Consider the following 27866-nt stretch of genomic DNA (forward strand, 5'->3'; position numbering starts at 1 on the left):
TCCTATGACCCCAGCTGACTGCCTGCCCTTTGGGCAGGGGGCTGGACTCGATGATCTCCCGAGGTCCCTTCCAGCCCTAATGTCTATGAATCTTTGAAAGATTCATTTTTACTCATTTTGATCTCTTACCTACTGAATCAAATGTTAAGAGAGAGATGTTTATTTTTCCACTACTACTTTCAAGAATATATAAAATACATTTGAATGATAGATTTGCGTATAGCCATTGGTCTGATTTTATGTATTTGTACATAAAGGCATACTCGATCGATAGAATCTGTTTAATCCTGATCATTCCTTTATGTATAAATGCAAGACTTTCAAATAAATGAACAAAACAGATAATGTAACTGTTCTGTTTTGTTCATTTGTTTGAAAAAGTCTTGTTTGACTGACTCTGAGCATTCCTTTATTAAAACCTTTGTGGTTCTCTTCTCTTTCCTGTCCAACATTTATCCCTTAATGATATAAGTGAGTACATATTAAGTATAACAAAGCAGTACTAATTATATGGTCACAAACACTTCATAAATGGACCAGGTTTTAAAATCTGGTTTAGCTGTACCTCACTTTTAAATTAAATTCAAAATAGTTTGCAGACTGGTAAATGGTTTTGGTTTGATTTTAGAAGTGAATTCCTTTGATGCTAATTTTTATATGTTCTAGAATTTATTGTTTTTTATACAGGGGGGAAAAAAAGATGCAGGATATTATGCTAATAGCAATGTGGCTTGCACTTTTTTGTAACAAAATGAGCTATATTAACACCCAGACAAGTTTGCTGATTGCCCTCTAACTACAGTTTCTCATACGTGACCCTTTTTATACTTAACAACAGAGATGGAAAATTAATCTTACATTCTACAGTTTGCAATGTACTGTGCATTCTTAAACATATAGAAGCAGAGCAAGTTTAAGTGTATATATTGCTTATGCCTAATGGTCCCTTTTGGCACCTTTTAAAAATAGAGCCACATCTGGAACTGCAGAGTTTACACTAACTGACAGCTTAACCCATAGTTTTTTGCTTTGGGCACTTGCAGCATGTTTTTTGTTGCAGGGGAGGCAGGGCCGGGGGCAGCTTATGTCTCACAAATGGGGACCTCTATATTGCTGACTAACTTTATAGTTTCCTGTCTGGAGATTTGCCAGTTTTATATATTACACTTGAACAAATATGCAGATTTCTTGGTGCACGATTAATGCATATGTATCTCCGTTTCCCCCGCCTCAATTTGTTTTCATTTGTTTGGTGTGATTTTTAGAACGCCCTAAAAGAGGGTTAGTTTCTAGGGGCTTTTTTGGAAAATGCCTTGTATGCTTATGCCAGTAAGATAAACGGTATTTATCATCACAGAACAGTGCATGTATATTGGATGTATATTGTGTTCTTCTATTACATTAAGTGGATGCACTTGATCTCTTTGAGGGGAGTGCTGGACTTAGCACTTAGAAGCACCACTTGACAACTGATTCATGAAAAGATAGTTATAGCAACTTCACAGGAGCATGTGTCCAAAGCAGTTGGCTGAAAGTATGAGCTAATGATCTGTTGGATAGGGATGAATGAAATGGTTAAGGGAAAGCTGGCCTGCAACGCTGGGTACCGAGGACAGAGAGAGTTTTTACCTATTGTGTATGAACAGTTCATAGTAGGGGAAGCTATGCCCTTAAATACCTGCAATACACTGTAACTGGGTAGAGAGAGAAATATATGCTAACAGTCCTTGAGACAATTAAATGTTGTTAAATATTAATGTGAACTTAGAGAAAAATATGCATTTTTAAATATTAGTATTGAATTCTTTTTAACATTCAGTAAATTCCAACTACAAGTTCGTCCTGTTCATTTTTAGCAATGCCCATAAGGAGGGCAGAGGCAAACAATACAGCAATTCCTGGCATCAGGAATTCATAAATCTCTTCCAGAGATGCACTACAAACTTCTTTGCTCAAGGTAGGAATATCTTTTGCTTGATCCCCTTAACCACCCTTGATGGGGGGAGCAATGGATGGCTTCAACAGATCCCTCTGACTTACCTTTTAAAAATTAATTTGTGAACCAGGATAGTATCAAAAACGTGAAAGCAGGTTTTAAACTCTTGCACATCATGAGATAGATAAGGAAATTAGTTTGATTTAAAATATATTCAACCAGGCCTTTTTTGATGCCTGAAATGTAGAATTTTCAATTATTTGTACATTGCATTTATCTAGTCACAGGGTGTACTTTAAATACAGGTTTTGTAATTTTTGCTTTTGATTTAAAAATAAAATATACTTAATTAGCATAACATGGTAACTGGGAACAGTTGTCTTCCACATACTTAATTAGCATAACATGGCAGTTGTCTTCCACAATTTCTTACAAGACAGCTAGCGATCATAATAATAATAATTTTACCCTTATTTTTGCAATGCTTTTATATGTAGAATGTGGTTACTTTCATCTGGAGAGGGGTAATGTCTCCATTTTTTGGATGGGGAAAGTCAGGTACAGATGTCTAGTGAGCTGTCAAATAACACTTGAAGAGCTGATATTTGTGGAAATAGGATCCAGAGTTTCTTGACTCAGTCCCTTGTTTTAACTGATAGCTTCACCGCATTATGAAGAAACAACTTACTCTTGAAAACTCTGAGAGCAGGAGGAGACTATTCCTCAACAATTCCCCCCACCCCCAAAAAAAAAAACCCAAAAAACCAAACCAAAACAAAAACCCCAAAACAAAACATGGGAGTTGGGGCACAGACAGATTTTTAAATATCAGAGTTGGTGTATAGAGCTCAACTCTTAGTACTGGCTTGACCTTGGGTAGGCTTCAGCTAAGGACTTAAGCAGCAACTTAGCTTCTTTCTTATTCTGCGCATCTCCCTCTTTCTCCCCAATGGCCCCAACTCTAACATGAACTAATAAGCATGTGTGCTGGATTCCTGTACTGTAAAAGAAACAGTTTATGTCCATCTCTGCACGTAGATGCCAGTTCATTACGACTTGAGTTATGTGATTCTGCCAAAACACCAATTTACTGTACACAAATCTCCTTTTACTTTCCTTCTTTTTTTTTTCCCCCCTTCCAGACACGGGGAAAACCTATAATTTTCCCTTACCATATTTTTAATTTTCCTAGCTGGAACTGAAGTTTCTAGCTTACCTGTTATAGAAGAGTTTCTGTGCAGCTAAGGACTTTTTTTTCTGTTAGTGAACATCTGGAGATATTGAGGTCAGGGGTGAGATGGACTATAGGGAAGCTTCATTGTATTAGATTGATAGATTTTGTTCTAGGTAATCCAGAAAAATGCAAGAATAGTGCTTGTTCTTATGGAGACTAATACAAATAATATAATGCCATATCAAATGTATTCTGTCCTTGTATTTAAAGGATTAGATTTAGTAACACATGTCTAAGCTTAGTGCAGCTTTTTCTTATTTAAAACTAAGTGCTTCCATGCTTCTTGCAATTTGTGGTAGGTTTAAAATGTCTCTGCTGTTTTGCGTTTCACTGATACGTGCACATTCTTGGAAAATGTCACTTGCTCAAATACCTTGTTCCGCTTTTTCTTAATTTTGAATGAATCTGTTAAATATCATGACTGAAAAGTAAAAACATCTATTGCATATAGAGGAAAATGGGAAATTAGTAACTTGAAGTAAGTAAAATGAGTATTTTCAATTTTCATAGGTAATGCTTAGACTGTAGAGACTGATCTGAGTCCCCTGGTTAAAAGTCACTGTTCAGCAAAATGAGTTCTGGTATAGCCAGATACGAAGTAATAGATCTGAGGACTAAGAATAAAACTTATGTCTGGAGTTTTTAAGCCTATGTCTTGGAAATAGCGACATAGAAAGATGGGGGTGAGGGTCACTTTAGATAATAGTCCTGATGGGAGATCTCTGTGGAGTGCTGACGCAAAAAGTCTGATGAGATCCTCAGCTGTATGATAGTCTTGTTTTGAAGTAGAGGTAGGTAGGTAACTTTCCCTCTCTGAAGGTAATATTGGAAGAACTGCACTAGAGTATGACCTCCATTCTTCAAGAAGAATGTGGAGAGACCAGAGAGAGTTCAAAGGAGTATTACAAAAATGAACTGAGGCTGGAAGACCACTTCTACAACGTGCTGCTTTAAAAAACTCAACTCCTCCATCTTACTGAAGACAGAGTTGAGAGGTGATGCCGTACAGATACTTTGACGTGGAAAAGATGCCTGATTGCGAGGAACATTCAGCCTTTATGACAAAGGCCTAGCAGGACATAACGACTGAAAATTGAATTTGGGCAAGTTCAGTCTTGAAGAAAGACACAATTTCCTAGCGATGAGAGTAGCTAACCACTGAAACAGTTCCTACAAGCATGGGGGCTGACAACCATGGGGAGTTATTAAAGCAAGGTTAGGCATTTCTGCATCCTTTGCTTGTGGGGATGAGACGGAGATATGGATGGTAATGGTGATCAATTCTGGCCTTCAGAGCTGTGAATCTGGTTTCCCCTCTTAGGATCGTAAAGCAGTAGGACTGTAAGGGACCTCAAGAAAGCATCTAGTCCAACCTCCAGCCCAGGACAGGATGATCACTATCCTGGCAAAACTACACTGTCCACCCTGATGCAACACAAAATATAACACCCTGACCTGTCACAGGTAAAGCAGAGGGACCACAGAGGCCAACATCCTGCATTTGTAAAGGTTCTTCATCACTTTTGTTCTTGATCTACAAAAATAGTGTTGTCCTCACGTCAGTGATTACCTTCAGGGGTCAAGAAGAAATATTTCCCTGAAGCACAGTTGGCTAGTTGGCTATTCTACATTCATTTTTCTGAAGCATGAGAAACTGGCCACAGCTGGAAACAGGACAGTGGGGGGGGGGGGTGTTGCACTAAGGTGTTCTCATGCGCTCCAGAAAGTACTGCTACTTAAAAGCTTGTCCGTGTCCACTTCTCATGCTAGGGTCTGACCGATCGACAGGTTTGGGGCAGGAGAATAGGTTTTTTAAAACCATTTTAGGCTGGCACGGACATGCTGCGGTTCTATCCCACACATGTTCCTCTGTAGCAGAAGGAGGTGAGGTGATTTGGATGCAACTACCAGTTTCTTTGCCATTGCAGGAGCCTGTGGAATTGATAGCACCTTCATCTCCCATATTTTCTACATGATACACAGTTGACTCTCCTGGGGATTGAAATGTATATTGCTTTGGATTCAAGATGGGGGTACCTGGCTTAAACTTAATGACCCATAATATAGAGGAAGTCAGACTAGCTGACCTAATGGTCCCTTCTGGCAACAACATTTTATGAAACTCTCTCTTGTAAAAGAACGTTTGAGGATACACTTGGTTTATAGGATCCAGCAGTAAACAAAGTGGCTTAAATGACTCTGTTACTAGACCTAATGATTTATAATTTTACTGTTAGGGTCTTCTTCAGAAACTTGCAGCTTTTCCAAGCTCTGTGTCAGTATAGCTTTTAATATTTGTCTCTGGCTCAAACAAAATGACTAGCAAGAGTGATACTTTATACAGGGACTTTTGAAGAAATTAACTAATATTTCTGTATGAAGCAAGTAAAATATTCCTAAAATAATGGAATGCAGTCATTAGATGGTAGCATTCTGCTGTTGGCAGATGCTTCCTTTCTTAATAGAAGTGTAGTTGATCAAAAAGAATGGACATATCCTGAAAGAGCTGGGACAGTGACAGACCTAGTCTAATGGTTAGATTTTATTTAAAAGAATTAAGATTTCACTGCTGAAAATTAAATTGTGCTACAAAATTGAATAATCAAATAAGGCAACCCGTGACATCATTTTTGAAACAGTGAAATAGCCAGAGAGCTTTCTGTACTATAAAGCAGATTTTGTAGATGGCTGCCAAATCGAAAGTATGGTTTCCAGATTTTTTTTTGTGTTCATACTTTTCCATTTTGGTGTGAATTACTGATAGGTATGGCATGACTTTGTATAAGAAATGACAAAGCATCTATTGCTTTCTCTTTACAATAGCAGGAGAAATTCAGATTATGCTACAGAACTCATTAATTCACAAACCACAAAAAAGACCAAATTTTGTTGACCTTTCTCAGTGACAGTTGTTGCAATATGTAGGGTATTTCAACTGGCCTCAGTTGGGCTACTCTCCCAGGAGCTAAGGAGGCAGGATTTGATCTGTGGGCAGAGGATGCTGTCATAATATACCAGAATAATAATACTTAATTTTATTGTTTGTCAAAATGCGTCAATAAAATGTACTGTAAAAAAAAAAAAAAAAAAAAAGAACATACACCTGGAAAAACGCAACACAATTTAGAATGGCTGTTTATTTATGACCTAGACCATGTCCATAGATGTCCATCTTTCCTACTAACTTTACTGGAAATTACACTGATCCCTTACTATTTTCAAAGGATGCTCTATTTACCACTGTTCCGCAGTAAGAAAATTCATGACTTCGTAGTTTAGTTTATTGCATCTAAATCTTAACTTGATTTCAGTGACACATTGCTTCTTGATTGTTTGCATCACAGATGTATAAACCAAAAACGTGCATGTTCACCGTACCTTGGATCATGGGTGCACTAGCCAATAGAAGTTCTGGCTGTAGAGAACTCTTTTCAGTATAGCTTATGCTGAACATTGGTGCTTAAAATATAAGGTAATTGTACGAATGAAGAAAGAAAATGACTTTCCAGCTGCTGCTTGTAAGCTGATCCCTGTTTGAGGTGCCTTTGTAGATAAGCTACATGTCCCTCTCTCTATCTGCAATTGTATCATCCTGAATTACATTACATCTAGCTCCATCTTTCTGTAATTATACAGTGAATTACATTACATTACATCTGTATTGCTGTTCTTTTGCAGGGAACTTCTTCCTACATTCACTTAGGACAGATGCTATACAGAGTTTCTGAAAGGCATCATAGTGCTCTAAATAAGCCTTTTTCCTTTTTTTTTTCTCTTGTAGTCTGTAGGTTGAAGCAGTCCTCTGGATTCCTGGTTTACCAGTTGTTAAAAGGGTCTCTGTACAGCTGAGGACTTTTTTTTTCTGTTGCTAGTGGATAGCTGGAGATAATGAGAGAGGGTGGGGTAGCCTGATCTTACAGCGGTAGCTGATCTTAATGGTTAAGCACAGAGGTGAAAAAGCCCGAGGCTGAATTGATTCAGTCCTTGCAGGTTAGTCTAAGTTTTATGCAGATTGAATGTCTGTTCATTTATTGGTTCAGTTTTGAGTCTAGAAATGTAGCCGCTGCATGCCTCCAGTGGCTTTCCTGCTTAGAACAGATGGCTTCAGCCAAGGCTAGCCCACCCACCTGGGGGCTTGCAGGAGATGTGCAAAGCATCCTGGGATGCTGGGGGACTGTGAGTCAGCTGGAATCTGGAGGGGAGCTGTGACAGAAGTTCAATAAACCAATTTAATTTAAGTCAGTTAAGTCTGATACTACATCCATCCAGGTTTATTTTAAACTGGTTTTGGCCATTTTGAAAGTAGTTTATGTACTGTAAACTCCTGTTGTGTTACAGATTTGAACTGGTTTCTGATCATTTATATCAGTTTATATGTAACATCTGTCCATATTCAGTCAGTATTAAGATCAGCTACCTCCATCAGGTCTTTGTGGTAGTGTTTACCAGTTTAGTTTTCCAACTGTGAGATCATTTAGCAACTCATGGATGCAATCTGGAAATTCACCAATTACGAGAACTAGTTATACTATGAGTTTCCAAAAGAAAGAGGAAATAATGATACATAACAGTCCACTGCATCATTATAGTCTTTTTTTTTTTCCTAGTGAAGACTCTATCCCTGTTATCTAGGTACTTAATTGTTGTCCAGAATGCATTGATGCCATTACTTCTGCCTGTCATACCTGAACAATATCAGTGCCCTCTAAGGGTGTATAATTTAAGCACTGGCCAGGATTGTCAAAAGGAGAAGTTACATTGTAGCACCTCCTGAAAACAAAACCAGGTGAGACCTAGAATACTCAACAGTTCCCGTTGACCTCAGGATTTGAAAAATCCCAGCCCTAACCTTTGTAATGACAACGTGATTATTTTATATAGCAGGATACAGTAAACAAATAATCTTCTTGCATGAATTATCTTTTAAAGGTGTAGTTAACAGGGAAAGGTGTTTTGTAGAAAGAAACCTTGATCTTGTAGCCACACGTGTTCCAGTTTTATTCTCCCACAGGTTTGCTCGAGTCATGAGGTCTATCATCTGCTTCTGGGGATGTACACCATATTCATGACCTGGGTAGCATCAAGATGTAACTGCTCTCGAGGGCAGTGTTTTGCTAAACATTTCTGGGTTTTAGGATGAATGAAATAGGGAGCCTACGTAACCTAGCAGTGACTTTTAATTGTCTATGATCCTTTCTGAAGTTATACAAGATGAAGCAATTTATGAGCATCTGAATTATTCTTTTTTCCCCTCTTCCCCGTATTACGAGTCTTGTCAGCTTCATATTTTGAGAACTCCTGGCTGTTGACAAAACTTGTAGCAAAAAATTGTTATCTTTTGTAAGATGGCTTTCATGCATGAAATGTGAAAAAGAAGTTTGGGGTTTTTTCCTGGTAGTTTAGTACCTCTGTTTCTATGGTGCAAATGTAAATGTACTTGTACTGATTTATATTAAATGATATTATCCTAGTCAGTGTCACTTTGAGCACTTTTAACACTTGACTGTGTCTCTGTTTAGTCATTTGTTGCTTAGCAGAGAAAATTCCTGATTGCCAAAATATCCTGCCTAAGTAAACTTTCCTAGAGCTTGAGAGTCTCTGACAAGAGGCTGTTCCTGAATGTTTACTATATAACATGTTACTTTATTGAACATGCTAATGAAATTTTAAATATAAACTGAACGTCTTGCTTCGAATCCTGTTTTCCAATTATGCAGTAACGTAGTACATTAAGAAAAGTTAAGTAGTTGGAGTAAGTGCTATGCAGAGGGATTCGATGCCTAGTCTCTTTTCACAGCTTTGAACCCTGGAGTCAAAGTTTATTTTAAGTTTCTGATGTAAAGACAGTAGGGCTAGGGACAGAAATTGCACATAACCCAGAAAAAGTGATTGGAACCTGATTCAAATCTGTAACACAACAGAAGTTCAGTGCACGTAAACTGCTCTCACAATGGCTGAAACTGGTTTAAAATAAACCAGGATGGTTGTGGTATAAGACCTAACTGATTTAGGTTAAATTGGTATATTGAACTTCTGTCCCAGATCCCCTCCAGCTTCATGTTAACTCACAGTCCTCCAGCATCCCAAAATGCTTTGCACCTCCCTTGTAAACCTCTTGGGCTAAGCAACCCCTTTTGTATTTATTTTCCTTTATTGCCTTTTAATGTTGAGACTATCGGTCACAGTGTAAAAATGTTTAATGCTCAAGATTAAAGCACTGGCCTGTGCACAAACTTCCACAGAAAAATCATGGGCCCCTATACATGTGCAAGGAGGCTGGTTCGACATGTAGTAATTACTGCATGCCAGGGCACGCTTGATTGAATTGAGCCTGGAGCTTGGTACTTACTGCGCTCCAGCAGACTGCAGCGTCACATGCATCATTGTCCCTGTGCTGCAAAATGGCAGTGGGGTGCTTTAAACTGAAGCTCATTCAATGAGCTTTAGTTCAAAGCGCCCTACTGCCATTTTTCAGTGGAGGGACACCGATGCACGTGATTCTCTGGAGTTTTTAATTAGAGTGCCCCCCCTCCTAATTAAAGCGCCACCCCCCGCAGTTCCCAAAGCACATCTGTAAACACCCATGGAGTACAAATTACCCATCTGACTCCAGTTAAATCAGCTTTGGTGTTTAGTTTTTTGGATTTTTGTTTTCCCTGTTTGGAAATAAGAGAATCCGTGCACAGACTTAAATTCTTTTAGGAAACTAGATTTAGTTAAATCAAGGCAAGGATGTATATAGGCCAGTCCTTACATTTCAGCACCCTTTAGCAGTAATAAATTGCTAAGTGAGGGTGATTTGGCAGCTGTGTCCAACTGCTTGGCTTTGGAAATGCTTGACACTAAATGCTGCTACCTTTTAGTTATTAGGCTTTTCAGAAGAATTTATATAAGGGATTATTTTAAATGTGTATTTAGTTTTGTTCAGGTTTTCAGTTTGTGCACATATTGGTTCTCAGGAACTTACATGTAATGTATATCTTTATCAGATTTGAGATAGTGAACAGTTTGTGTTTGTGTGTGTCTAGTTCACCAGAAAATTCCTGAGCAGCTTAGGTCCAGAAAACAAGCTAGAGTCACATCGGCAGTTGTGCTAAATGCCATCAAATAGACCAGATATCGGCAAGGGGAAACACCCATACTTAGTCTGTTTTGATACAGCTGACATCTTGTGCTGCTTCATACTCGCTGACCTAGAAATAGCCAACATTTGAATATATTCCTGGAAGGGGGGAAAAGGTGTTGTAGAAGAGAACTGCCACATCAAAGCCTTTCCCCAGTTTGTAAGCTGGTATCTCTGCCACTACCCTCCTCAACCTCACTGTAGCACTCATCGCTTTTCCTGTCTGAAGAAAGCTTGGATTTTTACTGAGAGGGCTTTGGAAATTTTTTTTTTTTTGGTAGCAGTAAAATGTGGCACACAGCACAGCATATGAAAAGACCCGTAAGGTTTAAACAAGCTGGAGTCCACGGCAAATGTAACATGGGTTCTGTGCCTCTGCATAGCATGAATTGTCATGCGATTCAGTTGTAAGTACTGCATTTGCATCCAGCGCTCTGTAGTAAATGGGTATTACAGCGTGACTCCTAACTAAATACGAACAACAGTTAGGAACTGCATTCCTGTCAGGTGGCCGGTATTTTTGTGGGTCAGATTTGCAGCTGCATGCCCCTAAGTCTGACTTGAGGATCAATAAAATGAAACGATTGACCCATGCTGGCACAGCAAAGGTCCTCGGCTTCTGAGGAGTCCTAGAGTACACGCGGTAAATACTCTAGCCAACTTTAGGAGATCCACATTTGTCTGTTACTTTTCCACCAGAAAAAAAAAAATCTTGAGAAGTATGTTTTCTAATTACTGTACATTTGCTTTATGACTAAGTAATTTGGAAAAACTATGTTTTGTCCTGTGAGAATTTTTTATTTCAAAAGTAAATATCTTGTTTCCTGCTGACACGTACTTTTTGTATAATGAGCTCTTACCTTGTCTTCAACTTACAGAATGAGGGTTTTAATTTTACACCTAAATGTTCTGCAGTTATGTTAAAATATATGTAAAATCCTGTTTGAAAAACGTGGCTTCAATTTGCAGGTTTAATATTTATTTTAGAAACTTGTTCCTTGTATGACGACATTAACCCTTTTATACACAGATTATTTACTCAAACCATGTACCCGTGCAAACGTACCAAATATGAAGTCTACAGATAAAATTTATTGGAAGCATCTCGTTACTGAATGAACACTAGAACGCTGGTTTGACACAATGTGCTATGTTTAATGGTTGTGTCAGTTAAATAGAAATCTTATTTAATGAGGGTATATGCAGACATAAAAATGGTGTTGATACCAAAAGATACTGGCATATTCTGTTATCCCATTAACTGTTATGCCTGCATGATTTTGCAGCAATACCAGTGTGACAAAACTGCTTCAACTTGAACTCCTGCTTTATTCGGAGGCAGTTGTTGGAACAGTATAACCTCTGCAGCTGCAGGGTCGAGCAGGCAAGTTATAGCAGAGCAGCTGATGTGCAGTCCTAAGCAGCAGCTCTTCCTCCTCTTTTTAGAACAGCTAAAACATACGTTTGTCCACACCTTTACATTTCCTGTGTTTGGAAGGGGATCAACAAAACATCTTGTCCACTACTGCCTCGTTTGTTCTCCAGTGTGCCCGAAATGGGAGAAGAATCTGACCTACAGGAGAATTAGATCAGCGGAGAAATATATTGTGCCGTGTTGTGATACCCATTTTTGTGGCTTATTCCCATAACTCAAATAAGCAATTGCCTTCTTTTTTTTTTTTTTTTATACAGCGTGACAAAATGGTTAACTTTTTAGAATACTTGTTTCTAATTGTACTGTAGTTACAATGTAAGCGTACAGCTGTTACATTAACTATAATTAGCATCATTTTACATAACTGGAAAATTAGCTATGATGAAATGATCTGCTCCTAGGCTTGTAGTTTTATTTTTTAAGGTGTTTGGAATACATTTTTATATTTCTAAGAGATGCATTAGCCTGTAACCAGAAATTTAACTAAATGGATTGCACTGTTGTTCATGAGCAGTAGAGCTGTGATGTAGGGTTGCATAGAGTAATATAGAAAAGTTTTACTTGGACACTCATGCTTCAAGTTGTATAAATTCACTATTGTAGTAAGATTTGAAGGCTGTAGGTTGGTATTGCTCACTTTCTACTTAAAAAAGATCCAAAATCATTGCACTAAATATTTCCCCTTGCAATTTCCTCTTAAGATCTAGTCATAGTTTTTCATCTGCACATCTGCTTATCTCCAGCGTATTTATTATATCTACTTTTTACAAAAGCCAACATGGTCAAGCCTCATCTGACTAGCAGACACAGGCTTTTTAATAGTTCAGACCTGGAAATGATAGGAAGAGGGATAACTTATAGCCTGGTTGTAATATATTTAAAAATAAGAAGTTAAAAGTCAAAATGAATACTATATCTAAACATCTGCTTCTGTGATCTCTTTCAGCACAAGTCCTCCTTATTGCTGTGTGGACCTTTACTCTTTGCGAACGGGAGAGATGGTCAAATCCATACAGTTCAAAACTCCTATTTATGATCTGCAGTGTAACAAAAGGTAAGAAGTTTCCCAGTTCTCGCTCGTTCGCACGCTCTCTCTCTCTTTCCTGTCTGCTTTAAAAAAAAAAATCTGGGGGCCACAGCTATAATAACATGTATGTTTAAAATTGTATTCATTGCCTGGTTTCATGACGTATTTTAACATCCTAAAAACACCTCAGTTCCACCATAGCTAGAACCTAAATTTTGCCTGAAAAGGAATATTTCAGCCTAAAATGTGATGGATCTACTTAAAGCAATTGCTTTCACCTGAAAATATCAGTGCGCTTTTCGTATATGAATCAATTAAGGTTCAAAATATTTCAAGAGGCCTTATCTTCCTATTTAAACATGGGGAAACTGAGGCACAGAGCTATTCAGTGAATTAACTACATTAGCAAATCAAGTCATTGTCTGATTTCTCATCTGATCCCATGATCCCGTGGAATGATAAATTCAGATCTTGTCCAGGTTAATTCCATTAATTCAACCGTATCAACTTTTGAGATGGATTACTATGTGTGCTATGTCTTTTGGCTGAAACAAACAACCTGACAGCCTGTCTGTTTTATGAGTTTGCTGCAGTGCTTTTTGACCAAAATTTCCTGTTCTCAGGTCAGAGGACTCTACTTCCAACATGAATATTCTTCTCCACTTTAATGATTATTATTACTCTTATACTGCACTCTGTGCCTGTATTGCAGAGTAACTGATAAAAGAGAGAGGATCACATTTCCATGTTGAAGATGGAGAAAATTAAGTGTAGAGAAATTGCTGCCTTTCACTGAGTAGGATTATATATGCTTTTGTGATGCACTTTGGGATCCTTCAAAGTGGAAGGAGCTGTAGAAAGAAACAGTTAAGCAAGTCGCAGCAGTTTAAGTGAAATATATTTTGGGTGTTTTGTATGGGAATAGATGACCTGGAAGGGACATGAAAAGGAGAGGAGCCAACTACCCCACCAAGAACATTGAGTCTGAAGGCACAAGGTGATGAAAGAATTATTAACGGAAAAATGGCGGAGTATCTGAGATCCACTACAGCTTTGTTGAAACGCAGACGCTTATCTAGCCTGATAACCTTCCCTGCTTTGCTGTGCCCTCCCTCCTCCCCCAGATATTGGTGTCTAAATAGACCTGGAAGAAATAGTAGAAGGAAACATTAGAATATAGAGCAAGTGAATATTTGAGTAGTTACATAATCTGATTGCTTAAAAGGAAAAGGTGCGGGCAGAGGCAAGTATATTTTGATTTTATAACGGACAGGTGCCCAGAGCGGGTTAAAGTTTGTTATCAACAGCCAGTTTCCATGTCGGTGGAACAGTGTGTGCCCATATCAATAACAGCTGAATTTAAGAGGATGAAATGAAAAGAAGGGGAAAAAATAGGTCACTGTTTCTTTAACAGTCTGTCAGAATGAGTTCAGTACTTATCTTTGCAACTGTCTCTTTAAAAATTTAAAGTTCCCTTGTGTACACTGTGATGATAGTAAATCTTTCCAGGCAAGCCTTTTTTAGCGGCAGAAAAATCCAATTGTAAAAACAGTCAAAAGGCAAATCATTCAAAGCCTCTACCAACCAAAAAGTCTCTCCAGGTGCTAATGTTTCTTTTTCTAAGCGGTGAAATTGGAAGAGCTTCTTCAAAATTGTGTGGCCGTAACCAGGGTATCTGTTTTACTGGAATGTATGAGGCTCTGCTGTCATCCAAGGAAAGTTCACTATTTCAGACTGAAAATACATTAAAAATGGCCAAGTTGAGTGGTAATGAAATATTAGCCATGCAGCTGACTAATGCAGCCCAAAACTTCAACTGCAGAAGAACAGATGAGTATTTGTTTATAGATATTAAGATAATCTATACCATGTATGTATGTATGTATGTATGTATGTATGTAAACACCCATACATGCATAGACATTTAAAAAATATCCACAGCCTGTTAGGTACCATCCATACAGAAAGATTATGGAGTGTGTTTAAAATAAAAAAAACAATATGCACAGGTTTTTGTACACACATTTATATTTGCCTCTAAAATCTGTATATTAAGCTGGCTAATTTCGTGGCGACCTTTACAATTTGCAACTTCCTTTTGTTTTCCTCTCCTGTGGCTTCAGTTGGAATAGGTTTTGTTTAACTTAAACTCATAATTTTGTTTGCATTAGGTATTCATTTCCATCACAAAGCTGACTGCTATTATATTATCAATTTGTAAATTGGGAAAGGAAAAAAAGGGGGTTTGTTTGGTTTTGTTTTTTACTAAAACAGCACTGCTTATTCCTTAAGTGATCATTTCCTTTTGTGATACCACCAATGTAGATTCCTAATGTTGGGTTTCACGTCCTGCCTTATGGCAATAGAACTGGCTTCAAAGCAGGTAACCACTGTGGAAATGTACACTGTAAATCTAAGCATGTGAAAGCCCTTGCCCAAAGCACTCCCTCAGTTGCTTTCTTTCCAACATCCCGATCAGGTGCAGAGCCCAGTCTTCCCCTTTATTTTTGGGTCTGGTCAAGCAAGCTGTTTTTAATGCCTCTGACACAATGCAACTATGGAGTCTTGTTCAGAGAGGAAAGGATCTTAGCCATTTGCTGTGAAGAGATTCTTTTGGGTCTTTGCTGATTTACCTGCGCATAAGTCTAACCCTAGCCACTGGAGAAGTTTTCACATGCAGCATGGTGGGAGGTTTTTGGATCCTTTGCATATGAACAGAGCTGCCAGGTCCTCTGAAAGTTTTTTTGTTTTGTTTTGTTTTTGGTTTGGTGTTTGTGTTTTGTTTTTTTTGGGGGGGGGGCTGGTTTTGCTTGAGGCAATTCTCTCTGGTCTTAGAAAAGGAAATATATAGGAACAACCAGGCAGTCAGTAAGTAATATACATGAATTCTTTGGACCTAACAGATTCATTTGAAAGTGGTTTTCATCATGCTTTAGCATGGAGAACCAAGTGGCATCATAGTGATCCAAAGGTGATGGAGCCTAATGGGATCCAGACTCCTTAAGGTCTTTTGGTGGATCATAAAAATCTGAGGTCAGGTCTAGTGTATTTTTTTTTTTTTTTTTAAAGAATCATAGCAAATTAGGGTTGGAAGGGACCTCAGAAGAGAGACCATTGCTCCTTGTTCTGTTATTTGCCACTGAGAGTGGTCTGCTCCATCCTCTTTGAAAACATCCTCTTGGAAGGAAGGCTCGTGGATCCAAAATAAAACATACCCAGCGAGAAGGGCTGTAGAAAGCTCTTTGAATAGAAGCCATAGCAATGATGCTTTTTGATTGGGTTGGGTTTTTTTTTTAAATATTATCTCTTCCTACTTCTGATATACCTACTCTTGGATCCAACGGGCAGTCAGTCTATAAAACAATTCTTAGAGATTGACACATGGACTGTCCAGAAATTCCTTCCACTCAAAATTGAGCGGAACGGTCTCTTATTACCATTCAGCTGTTTTTTCCAAAGCTTCATGATCTCCTAGTTCAGCTTTGTTGCCTGTTTTGAGAATAGATGAGTTATATTCTTGAAGGGAAAAAAATTTCAAAATGGAACTTGTTAGAACAAAAGTTAATTTCATATGCATGTAGTGATGCCCTTCATCAGTTAAATACTAACCACAATATGTCCCACTCTTTTTTCTAATAAGTATTAACCAGTTTTAAAAGAGCTGTTGCTCCATTTGAGGAAAGGTTGCATTGCAGTTAACAATGGGCAGGAAAGCTAACTGACTCGGGCTGGCGGAGCCTCACAAGCTAATTTGTGTCTTTGAAAAGGGTTTTAGAAGCCCTTTGTATTTAAATAGCCTGAACTTAGTTCTGAAGCTTTTAAAATCTTACACCTTTTATAATGTCTATTGATTGATTCATAGACGATACAGTATGCTATGTGGCTTTTGTTTTGTGGTTTTGTTTCAAGTAATGATTTGATATTCTGCTTTGGAAGTGTGTGGGTGTGCGCGCATTTACACATGCAGAGAATGACAAAGTGTATACGTTTCCACCTCTGTATACACAGGCACCCACATACCAAGCATTACCCTTTGTTTTAGAGGTCCAAAAGCATTGGACAGCTTTCATTTTTGCCAGTGCAGATGCTTTCTATTTGTGGTGGCATCTGCATTATAAAGGCCTGCAGTGGTCCAAGGTCACCAGACAATAGCTGTCCCCTTTGACTTTTTTTGTCCTTGCACTTAGTATGCTAGTAATCATTTTAAGTGATTTATTATGTAAACCCTGTTTCTCTCATATTTTTAATTCCATGGTGCTGTGGTTTCACATGAGGGAAAACACTTTTAGTAAATAAGAAACCAGTGATAGTTTGTCAGATTTTCAATAAAATAGGCAATGGGATTATGTCCAGGATAAAACACACTTCCTTTTAGATTAGTCTGTGCTGATCTGTGGGATTTTGTTGTGATTTGAAACACAGAGGACAATTCCATTTTCTTTCTTTTCTAATGGACCTTTTATTACAGGAGGTATCTTACATGTGCTGGGTGACTCTGTATCATATTTGTATACTTCCTGAAGAGCAGGCTTGTGTGGTGGGGATGAGAGAGGCCTTTAATAATTGCCAGTTATTGGAAAACTGGCAGTTTATTACTCAGAAATTTAAAATGATGCTCTTGAAACAGTTACGTTTAGATGTTGAATCTTAAACCAATCCATTTCATGTTGCAAATATGCATTTAATTTTTGTGTTTTCAGGATACTTGTCGTAGTCTTGCAAGAGAAAATTGCTGCCTTCGACAGCTGTACGTTCACAAAAAAATTCTTCGTCACAAGTACGTATATTCCTGACTTCAGTTTTTCTGCTCTAGCAATTTAGTTGTAGTCCCGTAAAAACAGATTTCAGGTTGTCAGTAGAATTGGATTGCAAGTCACATATGAAATTGTAAGGAATATCAGCCTTGACAAGTCTAGCTTATCTTTCCCTAAAAGCGCTAAGCACCCACAGTTTCCAGTGGATTTCTTTAGAGATGCAGGTGTTGCATCACTTCAGAAAATCTGCTCCTTTTGCTGTGTGTATTTGTGGAGCTTTGCAAGTTATTGTCACTGTAGATAATTCTCATTTGTTGTTGAGTGCCTTGTATTGAGAATTTGTTATGGGATCTTTTGGGAATCATTCTGGTCCCTGTGCCTCCATACTGGCACTCTGCATTTTGAACTCTAGTTTTTATACATAACTGATTTTGCTTGAAAATACGTATGTAATTCCAGTGGTCTCACCATATTTTGCTCTTCACCCTCCTTCATTCCAGGTTTCTTGGAGGAGGGGAGAGGGTCCCCTATTATTATTATTATTATTATTATTATTATTTTTTTTTTTTTTATTTTGGTAGCCCTGAAAGTCTAACCAAGTCATAGCTGTGTTGTGCTACAGATAAGCACGTCTACCCCCAGGTGCTTTCACCTACTGAGTCAGCAACTGAGGCTATTAGCTGCTGGCCCTTCCTTCCTGTAACCTGGGTGCATTTAGAACTGCTTTTCTTCCATTTATTGATAATTAATCCTAATTGATAAGGTACCTTCCAGAAACGGTTCCTCCACACCCTCCCTTGTTTCTCCCGTACTAACTTCTGTCTCTCAGTAATTCATAGACTTGGAGGGAAAGACCATACATTTCTGCGGCTGTTACTCTTGATTTGTCTTTGCAGATTGCTCGTAAAGGTACACAATTCATCTGGCCCCGAAACTAAACACACGCCTATGTAATGCTAAGTGTCATTTAGGCCCAGAAGTGACGTATCCTTTCTCCAAAGTGCTAGTGCTTGTTCATAAGGACGGCCTCTTCAAATACTGTATTACTAATCTTCTCCCGGGTTATAACATACACTGCAAGTGGTTTTGCCCTCAAACAGGAAATCTTATTAAAGCAAGCTTTAAATTAAAATGGGGGGGGAATGCTTGCCTTCAGGCACACCTGGCACCTTCAGTTACAACACCAAAAATATTTTCTGCCTTCACTTCTGTATATTTAAAAAAATAATAAATCCAGCTATTAGAAGCTCTTCCTTTGAGAAGAAATATCCTTATGCAGTAATATGAAAGTTGCCAATAGGTGTCAGTTTCTTCCTATGTCATGGACTCTCCAAATTTCTCAGAATCCAGCAGCGCTCGGTAAATACAACCTAACGGAGGCAGGCTTTGAATTAAGGTTTGCGTTGGGGTTTGTTTTCCCTTTTTATGCCTTGACAGAAATAAGGTATAAATAAGCTAGCTTTTTATTTTTGCACGGGTTCAGTAATTCAACTTCCTAGTGGCTCTGCATCTTGATAAATTTCTGCATCATTGTTTTGAAGCCAGATAATAAATTACATCTTCAAGAAAAAAACCAGAAGTTAATTCAGATTTGTTTCCCAAAAAGTTGGACTGGCAATAAACACAGCAGAGCAGTATATGATGGTATCTGGCAAAGGAATATTTCTGTTCCCGGTGTCAAAAAAAAAAAAATAGTTCTGATACAGTGAATGTATTAAATGTATTTTGGAATAAAATAATAATTGTTTTAAGAGTGAATCATTCTGGAATTAAAATCTCAGTTTCCTAAGCAGTGAAATAAAACAGCAAAGCCAACTCCCAAATTGCTGCTTATCCTCTTAATTTTATATTTCTGATGTTGTTGCGTGTCCCAGTATGTACAGACCTTTACTTGTGGATACGTGTGTGGTTTTTGCAGGTTAAATGCGACTTAGAAACCTGTCAGTTTGTAATTAGAGTTGGGAGTGTGGTTATTTATTTGAATCGAGTGGGTAAATAATCTGTTTTCCCTTACTCTTTATGCTGAAAGGCAACAATATGGGTAAACAGGTCATCAGTCATAAAGATCTACAATAGGAATAATTGTGTTTCAGCTGAAATCATTTTATAAAAATGTAAGTCATTAGCAAGCGACATACTAAGCCGTGACTTATTACGTCCATTTTCTACACTTGGTAACAGATTTCCAAGGGCATGAATGACACCGGTGAGCCTCACTTCTTTGCAAACTCTGAGGAAGTTAGGTTCCTGACAGCTGTTTGTGTCTGACAGTTTATGCTGTGGTTCATATTCAGACCTGTTTTTAGAAAGCTTGATTAAAATCTCTTCAGACATTTTTGTATTTATAATGAGGAGGTGGGGGGGGGGGGAATACTTCCTACTTCAAAAATGAAAATAAACAGCATTTTTTAAATCAAGGGCAGTAGCCAATATGGCTTTGGAACTTGTCCTGGATAGAGTCCTCAGCGAGGCTTGGTGTTTTGCTTGATTTGACAGGAAAATGAAAACTGTCTGACCAAAAAGTCACCAGCAAGAATTCTCAGTAGGTAGCTAAGGTTTCAGCAGGGCTTAGTGAAGCCCTCCCTCCTTTCAAACACATCCCTGGATGGTATCCCGTTCTCCCCTCAATACAGGCTGAGTGAAGGATAGGCTACCGAAAGGATATTTTGGATGCGGGGGATTTGCACTGGAAAATGCACTTAAACCCTTTGCTCTAAAAAAGAGTCTGCCTTAACGTGTAGGACAGTAATACGTTCTTGATGCAAGCCCAGTTATTTTAGGGCTGCCCCACCATTTGACTGCATTCTGCAACGTTTCCTAAAGTCTAACTTTTCATTTCAAATGAAAACATTTCTGCCCCTAATTCCTCACGTGCCTTAAGGTGTGCAGCTTGGGAAGAGGTGTGCTGCTCTTCTGCCCCTGAGAGCAGTCCTAGGAGGAACCTGGGTACGAATTCCTGGAGCACCTCCTTTCATTAGGGGAATTTCAAGCTATGGGACCCAACAGCTTTTGGGCTCCTTTTTACACTAAAGGAGGAGCATGTGAAGAGGCTGGGGTGCAGCGCAGAATCAGAATGACTTTGTTTGCAGGTACCATTCCTACAATAGAAACCACTTGCAGTTGCCTCCAGCTACGCAACAGTAGCTGCAGATGTTGGAAACCACGTCTCCTACCCATCTCGCCTCGTTCAAGTGTAAGCCTCGAAGCATCATCAAGGACTTTAACATTCTGACATGTTCTTTTTATTAATTATTTAAACATGGAAATGAGTGCAGAATGTCAAAGCCATAGCGCCACAGTTAGAAATTAACGTTTGTTCTAGTAACATTAATAGCACTTTGGAGAAAGGAAACATGAACAGTAGTTTTGTTTTGCAAGGGGAGAGGCTGTTTTTTTGGGGGAGGGAGGGCTGTGGTTGAATGTGCTATCTTAATATAGTTGTAATAAATATATCATCAATTATTCAGGATGTAAAGTATGGTCAAGTTCATGCTTCTGTGAGAGCGCTAACTGTGCAACTTTAACATTGCATTAATACAGGGTTTGTTTTTTTTTCTTTTTCATTTAATTAGAGAGAAATGTAATGATTGAATTTTAATGGCAGAGCGCCAGGGATTTTTACTGTAGGCTTTCATACAAGTACTCGTAATACAGGTGCCCCAGTCTCCCATGTATGAATTCGAGGCAGGTGTTTAAACTCACATGGCAAACATGCTGCAGGTAATTACGGAGGGGAAAAAGATCTCTCTTAACTTCCGCATCTGACATATCCACACTGAGTGGTATTCAGGCTTCAACGTCTGTCCTCCAAGTAAAGGCAACACCTGCAGTTTGTATGGAATTCCTGCTTGTAACTTTCCCATGGAAATCCACTCTCCGCTGTGCCTACATTAGCAGCCAAGCCAGCGGCATCAAGAGAGAGGTTTGTCCTGGAAGAAACAAAAAAGAATCCAGGAATGGCTGGAAGTTCACCGTTTGAAGTCTTTCCTTGTAGCCCAGCCCAAGAAACTCCTTTGGCACTTTCATTACATGTTTATTCCCTTGGCTTCCTCTGAAAGGTGAGGTGCAGATTTTAGATCGTTGGACTTGAACTCTGCTTCGCAGATTTGCTTCAGGGCCTCTCCGTGAATATTGCAATCGGCTGCAGGATCACAAACCAAAGCGATGTGCAGGCGGTGGGGTTGTTGTTTGTTTAGCTTTGTAAAGAGCAAATGTGAAATAACTGGGTTTCATTGATTTGTATGCCATCAGTGCTCCTGCAACCCTCCTCCAAAAATGCTTAGTTAGTGTAATGTTGATGATTACAAACCTGATGAGTACTTTCCTATCTATAAAGAACTTTCTCCCTGCCCCCACCCTGCAAAGAGATTAGCACAGATAACATCATACATGTAGCATTATCTTTGCATCCAATAACGAGTGCTTGTTTAGTTTCTCTTGCCCTTCCACTCCTCATATTGATATATTCTCAATCCATTATTCTCTAGAGATAAAGACAGTTATTGCAGCCATTATCTGGCACCACAGTTCTATCGATGCTGCACGGTTAGCCCCTTAAGAGGTAATTTTCCAAAGAGTTTAGTCAGTATACTTTATAGTCCATAAAGAGTCAGGAAGATTTTTGCCTAACCATGGAGCTAAAATTGTTCAATATATACTAAATGCTCCTCTAACCCTTGAAACAAATACATAAAAATAGACAGTAATCTGTGATTCAGGGGTTATGCTGTAGTTTGCTTTTTATTATTGGCAGTCACGTGCCAGAAACTGGTGGCTTCAACCTACCATCGCTTGGTTCTGGAAATTACCTTGGGCTTCTTTTGTACATTTGTGCATCCCTCTTCAACCAGTCCACAAACGGGCATCAGTTCGTGATTGACCTCTCTGCTCCAAAGCTGGAATGTGAGATGTCTTATGGAGGAATTAAATGTGAAATGGTGTTAAAAGCAGGAACTTTTGAGAAGCTTTTTTGTATTTCCAGTCCCTTCGTAATCCTAATCGGCAGAGGTAATTCATCCTGATCCTGATTGTCTGAGCTGCTGGAATTTGTCTAGCTTAGTGATTCTTAATCAGGGTGCCGTGGCATCCCGTGGTGCCTTCCGGGGGTGCTAGGCAATATTGGTGTTATTGGGTGCACAAACATGATTCACAAGAGAAACCCAGAGATTTTGAATGGGACTCCATAGCGTTAAAAGTTTGCTGAGTCTGTGCTGAGTTCTTTCCAACAGAGGAATTGCTCTATTTTTCAGCAGTTAAAAACTGTGTGAAAGCAGAGAGCTGGTGTTTTCTGAGGGGTCTAAAAAGGTTGAAAACTACTGAACTAGTTTATGATAAAGAGTCCGGCTAGTAATTTCCTTTATCAAATTTCAGTGCAATTGTTTTATTTTCTTTGTGCATCTAGAAGTGCTTCTACTACACAGCCTGGACTTGAAACACTTTTAAGGATTATTATTAAGGAGACAAGTTTTTGAAATGCCTTGTCTGCCAATCAGATGCCAGTGCTCATAGCAGCACGAAAACAACTCTTTAGAAGAGGTTTAAAGACTTTGAGTATTGCACGGGCAGAAAGCTCCTGGTCTGAAGTGAGGGCTTGTACAACTTCTCCTTAATGTTCCTCTACCGTGGCAAGACTGCAAGTTGTTAATAATAAGTTTCTGTGGTGTTCACGTGCAAAACAAGGGTCTGAAGTAACCTTCTTTACTGTGTGGCTACATTAGATGAGAAATATGCAAATAAAAAAGGGCAGTTAAATCTTCAGGATTGTAAACAAGAACTCACTTTTGGGATTTGGGAAATTAAACTGTCCTGCTACAAGGATCGCTATCCTCCTTCGTTCAGAGGGCACGCAAGCCACTGTGAAGAACTGCAGAAGTGTGTTAAATTGGTTTATGTTTGAAATACAGCGTCCTGTAGTTCAGTTTCCTGTTGTCACAGGCCACTGAATGCTGCGGTTCCTTCCCTAACTTCTCAGTCTCTGTCTTGAAACCAACTTGATTTCTTCCTTTCACTACTCTTGCTGGAAGGCTGATCCCAAACCTTGCTCCCAGAGTCGTAGGTTAGAAATGTTCTTTTAATTTCCAGCTTGCATTTATTCACGGCCTTTTTCATACCCAATTTATTCTTGTGCCAACATTGTCCTTGGGCTTAAATACATAGAACGTGTTATGCTGGTTTAGTGAAATGTGACTACAGTAGGGGGAAAGACCAAAGGAAAACCCGGACATGTACTTGTTATCCACCAGTGCAATAAAATGATTGCATGCATCTCATTGAATAGCCCGAGCAAAAAACCAGAAGACACCCAAGGTTAAATCAGATGCTGCGGCCTGAAGTTTGCCAAAACTCTGTTGAATGTAGAAAGTGTTGAAAGCCAGAGTTTTCTATGGTGAAAGCTCTGATGCATTTTCCTGGGTAAGTCGGCTCTGGCAGCTAATGGCAACATATCTAAGCTGCTGTTATGGAATTGAAGGGAAGGGGAGGTTTCTATAGGTAAGCATATAAAAAATGACAATTTAATTCTGCGATGAGCCTAGTGCAGATGGAAGTCTGTAGCTGTATGCAGGGATCTACCAGCACGGTACTCGATATGTGTAAATACAACACATGATGAGTGCTGAATCTTGTGCTACTTGGATAAGAACAATGAGGGTCTAATTAGCAGTGGTGCATAGGCCCTTTTTTCTCTGGCTTTTCAGTGCCCCCTCTTTGTCGTCCCCCCCCCAACCTTTTCAAAACTATCACCGTCAAAACACTTTGCATGGCCAGTAGGGTGGGTCCTGCCTTGTTGCTCTTGTGCTCAATTTTGTGAGGGATGTTTAAACAGAAGGAAGCATAAGAACAATAGAAGATCTCGGGGAAGTATGTGATAGTATGCAAGTAATAGCATTTACATAGGGCCTTTCATCTAGAAGGATCCCAAAGGAATTTATAAACAATATTACTTTATACAATTTATAAACAAATAAATTTGGTTTGCCTTATGACGCTAAAACCCCAAACAAACAAGAAATATCAGACAAAACAACTTTATACGATTTGTTTTTCTTGGTATAAACAATGCTCATGCAACAACAGTCTCACTCTATCCGTTATTTACTTTCTCTCCCCTTTCTACACTCCTCTGTCTCCTTGATCGGTCATCACATTGGGTTTTCTCCAGCCAGTTTAGCTTGCATGATTCCTTAGGCAAGGAGTCTTGTGGCTTTGTCACTCTGAGGCCTCATGTATTCCTTTTAACTCTAGAAAAAAAATATTTGATAGTTATAATTAATGTAGGCCACTTGAGAAACTACTGAAATGCAACCACTTCTATGGTGGACTGTCTTTGCTAACTATCTAACATCTCATGGCAGTACTGGTTTAACAGCTTATAGAACTGAAAGCAGAGAATGCGGTGTATAGGTGACACAAACCAGTTATTATCAGTTGAGCTGAATTACCCATTCTGGAATTTAGTCAGGAAGATAGGTGCTTGAAAACCCTATTCGTTAGAAAATACTACAGTATTTTTTTGGATTCCTTCTCTGCCACTTTCCTCCCTTTTTCTTAAAATTCATCAAAAACTCTATACCCCTGAAAGTACAGTATTCTTTAGCAACATGATCAGCTTTGACTCTCAAGTCTGAGTATCACCCATTGAGTACCATTTTCTGCAGTGTGTTTAGGTTATCTTTGGAAGCCTCCCATCCTTGTCTCAACCAGCCCTGACCCTGGCAGCCTTCTGAACTCTTAACTGGGATCTCAAACCCAATGTCACATGGCAGCGTGAAGTCCAAACAGGTGCAGTTTGATTCACAGTTTGGGATTAGAGACTAAATGAATCTATAGGGGGCAGATTTGATAATAGTACTAGTTTATACTCATATGTCGTATAAACACTAATCCAAAGGGGTAGCCTGAAATGAAATTGTCCAACACCAGTATGAAATCATCACTGTCATGTGGGTATAAAGCATGGGACATCCATTAAAAGGAGGAGGAAAGCCTGTTGTACACATTAGGAGGAGAATCCTTGTTACTGATACCAAAGAGGGTTAGTGTGCATGTGCAGAGGGGAAATGAGAGAGAGCCTGGGAAAGGAAAGCAGTAAACATGGGGAAAGAGGAGATTTTTATAGTATGGTCAAATAAAAAAGGATGGAAAAGAACAACTTACTGAAGAGACTTTCATTGGAAACCAGAATCCAGGTCAAGATGGAGGAGGAAAAAAGACAAAAAGTGATAAATATCATAACCAGAAACTTTTAAAGACTGTAAAATAGATGAAGATATGGAGTCCCTAGTGCATGTTCTCGAAGAAGGAACATGCCAGTAGTGTCTTGAGATTGAAGAAATACAATGACATTATGGTCTGCTTCCCTCCCCCCCATTTTATTCTGTTGCACATATAAATTAGAAACATTTTAACAGTATATCAACTTGCATTGGATTTAGAAAGAATGTGGGGTTGCATATACCCTTTCTCTGTGCGTGGGTCCCAATTCATTCCCAACATGGCATTTTGGTTTTTTCATAAAGGTATAAAATTATATGGTAGTGTCTATGAAAATGCCTGTTCTTATGAAGGCCAGCGTGTGTTACATTCAAGTCTAAATAGAGGGACCAGTTTCAGTTGTTGTGCCATTAATTGCGATAGTCCTTATTTGTTTGGGAAAAAACTGGCATTTTAAAATGCTGGCCCTTCAAACTAGCTGTCTTTCTGGTCATCAAGAGCTAGATGCTCAAAGGGATCCATAAAGCTACTGACTGCTCATTGTAAAATGAATGAGCAGTCTAGGAGCATAGACTAAACTTGGGATACCTCAGTCCCAGTTGAGTGCCCTGACCTGCAGAGCCTTGCTCCCATGGTTTGGTCCATGGTTTGGTCCAATGAATCTTTCAGTCTTTTCTTCAGAGTGGCATAGCAATAGGAGGATTGGAGTGTCTAGTAACCGCACTTCAAGATCCAGGATCTTGATTCAAACCTACATTTCCCATCTCTCATAAAGTGCCCTAATTATCAGGCTGCCTTCACCACCACACCTTCGTGTCCACTGAGTTTTGTAAGGCCTGCCACTGTGTAATAAGTGTGCCGAGCGCACATCTAACACAGTTGATCTCTCAGGTGGAGGAGCATCTAGTTTGGGGGATCAGGAAAGGACTTCGTTGCAGTATGGATCCCATAATGGCAACCCTTATTTTGAGGATTGCAATTCAAGAGTTATTTGTATATTGTGAAGCCTCTAAATTAGTTTTCAGTAAGTTTTCACCTTTACACAAGGGGGAAAAATTCCCTGTTTTGATTAAGTGTTGCCAAGGACTTGCATGATTTGCTGTCCCTTTTGAAAGACTTCCCCGTGGTGATCTTCTCTCAGATGACCTCTCCATACCTTCATTGGAAATTACTGTCTTCTGGACAGTCAGTTTTGCTTTCTCGTGATGTTAATTTTCATTGTACACATGGTAAAATTACTGCTGTTGCTGCTTAGAATGGGGTTTTCTTCACTTGTTTTTGAAGTTTAGCAGAAGTCAAAGTTAATCTTTAAGAGAGTTATGTCTGTAATGATTGGATATCAAGGCCTGATGGGTCACGCTGGCTGTCTCTTCATTTGCTGAGTGGATGGTGGATGAAGTTCTGCTGACTCCAGCTGTTTTTTTGTTTGAGGTGGTAGAGGGGGACGATAGCAGAAAAACAGTTTGCTTTTTGTCCCATAAAATATACCCGTTGTGTATCGTTCGTGCTACTGTAAGACTCCAAGCCAAATGGAGTCACAAAGGGGGTGGGGAAGTTGCTTCTTTTTTTTTTTTCTTAATTGAGAAAAGCTTAAGAGTGAGTTGCGTGTCTGACCTGTATAGAGTTCATGGTTGGAATTTACTTGATTTGCGAGTAGTTCTGTATCAAGTTGACTGAATCCAATTCCTGTAATTAATTACCTTGAAAGTGATGATACATATAACAAAAACGGCCACTGTTGCAGCTGTAGCTTTTCAGAGATAATGCTAGACATTATGTATAGACTGTTTGTTGATCTATGGAAAAAGGCATTTTACAGTTCTAAATGGACTTTGGCTCATTCAAATGATCAATAACCACTTTCTTTTTCAAAAAGGTGTTTAGTTATATATAAAAAAGTGGATTAATTGCAATTTTTCAAGCGTGGTACATTTGTTTGGCTGATATGACTGGTTGTGCTCCTATTTCTTCCTTTTGCTGCTAAATACTTGTATGAGAGAGACTGAATTTTCCATGTCAGGGTGGTCCAACTAGTGGCCCATGGGTTGCATGCGGCCCGGGGTTGACCGGTAGCCTCCAAGGCTCTCCCTGATGCTGGTCCTGATGCTGCTGCCTGGGTCTCCCTCTCCCTCTGGCTGTGCCTCTG

At 39.0% G+C, this 27866-nt stretch overlaps 1 protein-coding gene across 7 annotated transcripts in view; it reads left to right on the forward strand.

The window, feature by feature from the left end:
* The window catches only part of BCAS3 (BCAS3, microtubule associated cell migration factor), a 444448-nt gene that overhangs the window by 56572 nt on the left and 360010 nt on the right, over positions 1-27866 (forward strand). For all 7 annotated transcript variants that reach the window (XM_019545665.1, XM_019545667.1, XM_019545666.1 and 4 more), the window contains exons 8-9: positions 12675-12782; positions 17456-17532. In XM_019545665.1, coding sequence (XP_019401210.1) covers positions 12675-12782; positions 17456-17532 — 185 coding nt within the window. The remainder of the gene's footprint in view (positions 1-12674; positions 12783-17455; positions 17533-27866) is intronic.

The sequence above is a fragment of the Crocodylus porosus genome, unplaced genomic scaffold (assembly GCF_001723895.1).
Source record: "Crocodylus porosus isolate Cpor-Errol unplaced genomic scaffold, CroPor_comp1, whole genome shotgun sequence".
In the NCBI taxonomy this organism is placed as follows: Eukaryota; Metazoa; Chordata; order Crocodylia; family Crocodylidae; genus Crocodylus; species Crocodylus porosus.